Source organism: Balaenoptera ricei, chromosome 6, assembly GCF_028023285.1.
Source record: "Balaenoptera ricei isolate mBalRic1 chromosome 6, mBalRic1.hap2, whole genome shotgun sequence".
Taxonomy (NCBI): domain Eukaryota; kingdom Metazoa; phylum Chordata; class Mammalia; order Artiodactyla; family Balaenopteridae; genus Balaenoptera; species Balaenoptera ricei.
Window position 1 is genome coordinate 97,574,389 of NC_082644.1, and position 3,607 is coordinate 97,577,995.

Genomic DNA, 3,607 nt, shown 5'->3' on the forward strand with positions numbered 1-3,607 from the left:
CTCAGGAAGCACTGGGAAAGAGAGAAGAAATAAGGCTAGGAGAGTAGGCACCAGACTGTGAATGTTTGTCTACAATGACGGCGAACTGTTTGGACTGTGTCTCTGTAAGGCTTGTTTTGTCACATTTCAGAGTGTCTCACAGATAGTTATGCCCTATGCTGTCTCTTCTACTACACCGTGAGCATCTTGTAGGCAGAGGCCATAGCTTCTAAATCTTCAGGACCCAGCTCATTGTGTGGCATACAATAGGCACACAGTTAATCTTTGTTGAATTAATAACTTTAACTCCATAACTCTCTTTAGTAGGAGCTTGGTGTCATGTGTTTTGAGATTTATTTATATTTTGGCTACTATTCCTCATGAGCTGCTATGCTGAATGGGACCCCTCCAGTGTTAATTTATAGGGTAAAGTTTACAGGTTAGATGGACCCAGAATACATGTCACCCAAGGCAGCCTGAGGCAGCCAAGAGAGCCTGCATCATGTTTAAGGGGAGCCAAAGCTGTGACTCTGGGAAGACTAAGTTGAGTATCAAGATCAAGTGTAAATGTCAACTCTCAAATGTGAGTAAGCATCAAGAGGCAGAAAGGGGAGAAGTGGGAGGGTGGAGCATAGTGCCAGGATGAGTGAGGCCAAGGGGTCCGGAACCAAGGAGGTGACCAAGAGGAAAGTGCTGAGGCTCCTGATGGGTGGCATGTGGTACCTGATGGATGGCATAGAAAGCTAAAAGCGGGTTTGTTGCTCAATCATCTTGCAAATATTTCCAGATTTTTATTTGCTTCCGCAGTTATTTCTTGATGAAACTAGTGGTCAGCAGATCTATTACAAATTGGTCCCTAGGTACATTCCAGAGCCATTAATTTAAACTGTCAATTTGAATATTATAGTTTTAATTTTCAATTTTTTCTAATAAGCAGTAGAATGACTTTTTTGTTTGTTTGATTTTTAAACCAGAACATTTATTGCATGACTAATCATTAAGACGAACTGGATGCTGCAACAGCTGCCCTCTTGGGTTTAGGTGTGGTTCCTTCACAGAATCCATGCCTGAATGTGCGGTCTACAATTTCTAGGTGCCTCATTCGACCAGTGCCGGTGGTATTTCGTCTTTTAGCTTTAGCACTCCAGTTATGCTCTCTCTTTCGCTTGGCAGTGTAGCCACATTTGCCACAGGTCGACTTCTGAAGGTGGTAGGCCTTAGAGCCACAGCGGCGGCACAACGCGTGCGTCTTATTCCAACGCTTTCCAAACGATGACGTTCCCTTCATCATCTCGCTTCTGCTGCTGAGACCAAAGATAGAATGACTTTTTAAAACAGAAATTTTATCTGGAACCCAACATAGAACTCAAGAGGACATAGTGTAAACCTTCAACAATTAGTGGAGAATACTTCACTGTAGAACTCCTGGAGATCTCAGAGCAATCCTAGAACTCTGCAGAGCTCAGATAGAAAACCACAGGCCTAGAGATCAAGGTCAGTTCTCACACATCCTTAAAAGCTTGAATTTAAGAAACAAGTGTCTGAAAGTACGATGTTGCCTTCCTTCTTGCAAATGCATCAAAACTTGAAGGATTTTTTTTTAAAGCATTTATCCCATTGCTGAATGGGAATCAAGGCAGTTCTGGGTTATTTCTTCAGAAAGAAATGGGAAATTTGGGTTCTGTGTTTTCATTTTTAGTCTTTTCACATCACTCCATACCCTTACCACAAAGTGCAGTATGCACTCCCTGTACAGTAATGCGTGAGACATGAGAATGGATCACCATGCAGACCATGAACTTCATTGTCCATTGTGTTGTGAGCACACCTGATAGGGTGGGAAAATTCATTTATTTGCAGAATGACTTACTTTGTGAAGGATGCTCACAGAAGGGACCAGAAAAGTGAGCCAACAGAAGGAGAGGACCCACCCAACTAGTTAGAGAACTCCAAGAAGTCTCTTTAGAGTGTTGAGGCAGCAGCAACACTTGGAACCTATGGGTTGCATCCATCAGCTTGCCCAGAGACTTGAAAGTAAGAGAAAAGAGAAAGATCACATAGTTTATTCTGAAGGAGCCATACAGAATCCTGTTTCTCCTGTTCTACTGCTAAAGGCTTTCCTGGATATGGAGAAAACCTAGTGATATTATTTCCAGGCTATGAAATAAATAGACACTGGACAAAGATCTTTCTTTCTGACTTTTAAAGTGAAGTAGAGAGAGCATAGGTTTTGGACTCAGGATCCGTGTTTTCCAGGTTTCAGTTCCAGTATAGAGCCTTCTTTGCTATGTGACCTTGAGTTTGTAACATGGGTTTCCTGTGCCTCAGTTTCCTCCTATGTACAGTGAAAATGAGGGTTCCTTTAGCCATCAAAAATGTGAAATGAATGAGACATAGTTTCTATCATCAAAGACCTCCCAATTTGTCAGTGAAATACATTTCACAAGAAGTACTCTTTCTCTCCAGTTGTGGGATAGGAGACTTCAAACAGGTGATGAGACTTAACTTGAATTTGGGGGGGATGAGTGCCAGTGTGCTAAATAAATGAAGGGAAGGAACATTTGGGGGCAGAAGGAACAGCAACTTTAAAGCACAGAGATGGAAAAAATTCACAATATACTCTAGGATCTGTAGCAGTTGGAAAATGTTGAAGCATGGGTAATGTGATAAATAAGAGAAGAAGAAGGAGAAGAAGGAAAAGAAGGAGAAGAAGAAGGAGAAGAAGAAGAAGAAGAAGAAGAAGAAGAAGAAGAAGAAGAAGAAGAAGAAGAAGGAGAAGGAGAAGGAGAAGGAGAAGGAGAAGGAGGAGAAGGAGAAGGAGAAGAAGAAGAAGAAGAAGAAAGAGAAGAAGAAGAAGGATAAGAGGAAGAAGAAGAAGGAGAAGAAGAAGAAGAGGAAGAAGAGACCAGATCACAGAGGACATAATAGCCTTATTAAGGGTCTTAGACTTTATCTTGACAGCATCTGGAGATCAATGAAAGATTTTCAACAGAGGAATGACACGTGCCCTTAGGTTTGTTAGACCACTTTGGCCACAATATAGGACAAGAGCTGGCGAATTATGGCTCATGAGCCAAATCCATGCAGCTCGTGTTTTTCTAAATAAAATTTTATTGGAACAGAGTCATACCCATTCATTTATGCATTGTCTGCCGCTGCTTTTGCATACAATGGTGGAATTCCTTAGTTGTGATAGAGATCCTATGGCCACAAAGCCTAAGATATTTACTATCTGTTCCTTTACAGAAAAAGTTTGTCAACCGTGATGCAGAGGATGGATTAAAGGAAGGCAAAGGCTGGTGAGAAGGAGTTTTGTTAGGAAGCCCTGCCAAGACTATAAAAGACATGGCCTGAGCCTGAACCAGGCAGGAGCAGTGGAGCTGGAGAGAAGGGGAAGGTGTCAAAGGAGGTGAAATCAACAAGACTTGGTGACTAATTAGATGTGGAGGTGGAATGGTGAGAGGATTCCAAAACAACTCTCAGTTTCTAGCTTGGGCAACTGGATGGGTGGTGGTGCCAGTTGCTAAGATTGGGTTACCAGGAGGTAGAGCACTTTTGGGGATAAAAAGGATGGTTCCAATTTAGACACGTAGCACTGTGACATCCCAGCAGAGGTGGTAGCTAGAAA

The 3,607-nt window shown here is 42.2% G+C and overlaps 1 protein-coding gene across 1 annotated transcript; it reads right to left on the minus strand.

The window, feature by feature from the left end:
- Nucleotides 1-976: 976 nt before the first annotated feature.
- On the minus strand, nucleotides 977-1,270 carry LOC132367926 (large ribosomal subunit protein eL37-like). The gene has a single exon (XM_059926527.1). The coding sequence runs from the start codon at nucleotides 1,268-1,270 to the stop codon at nucleotides 977-979; it is 294 nt and encodes a 97-aa protein (XP_059782510.1).
- Between the last annotated feature and the right edge of the window lie 2,337 nt (nucleotides 1,271-3,607).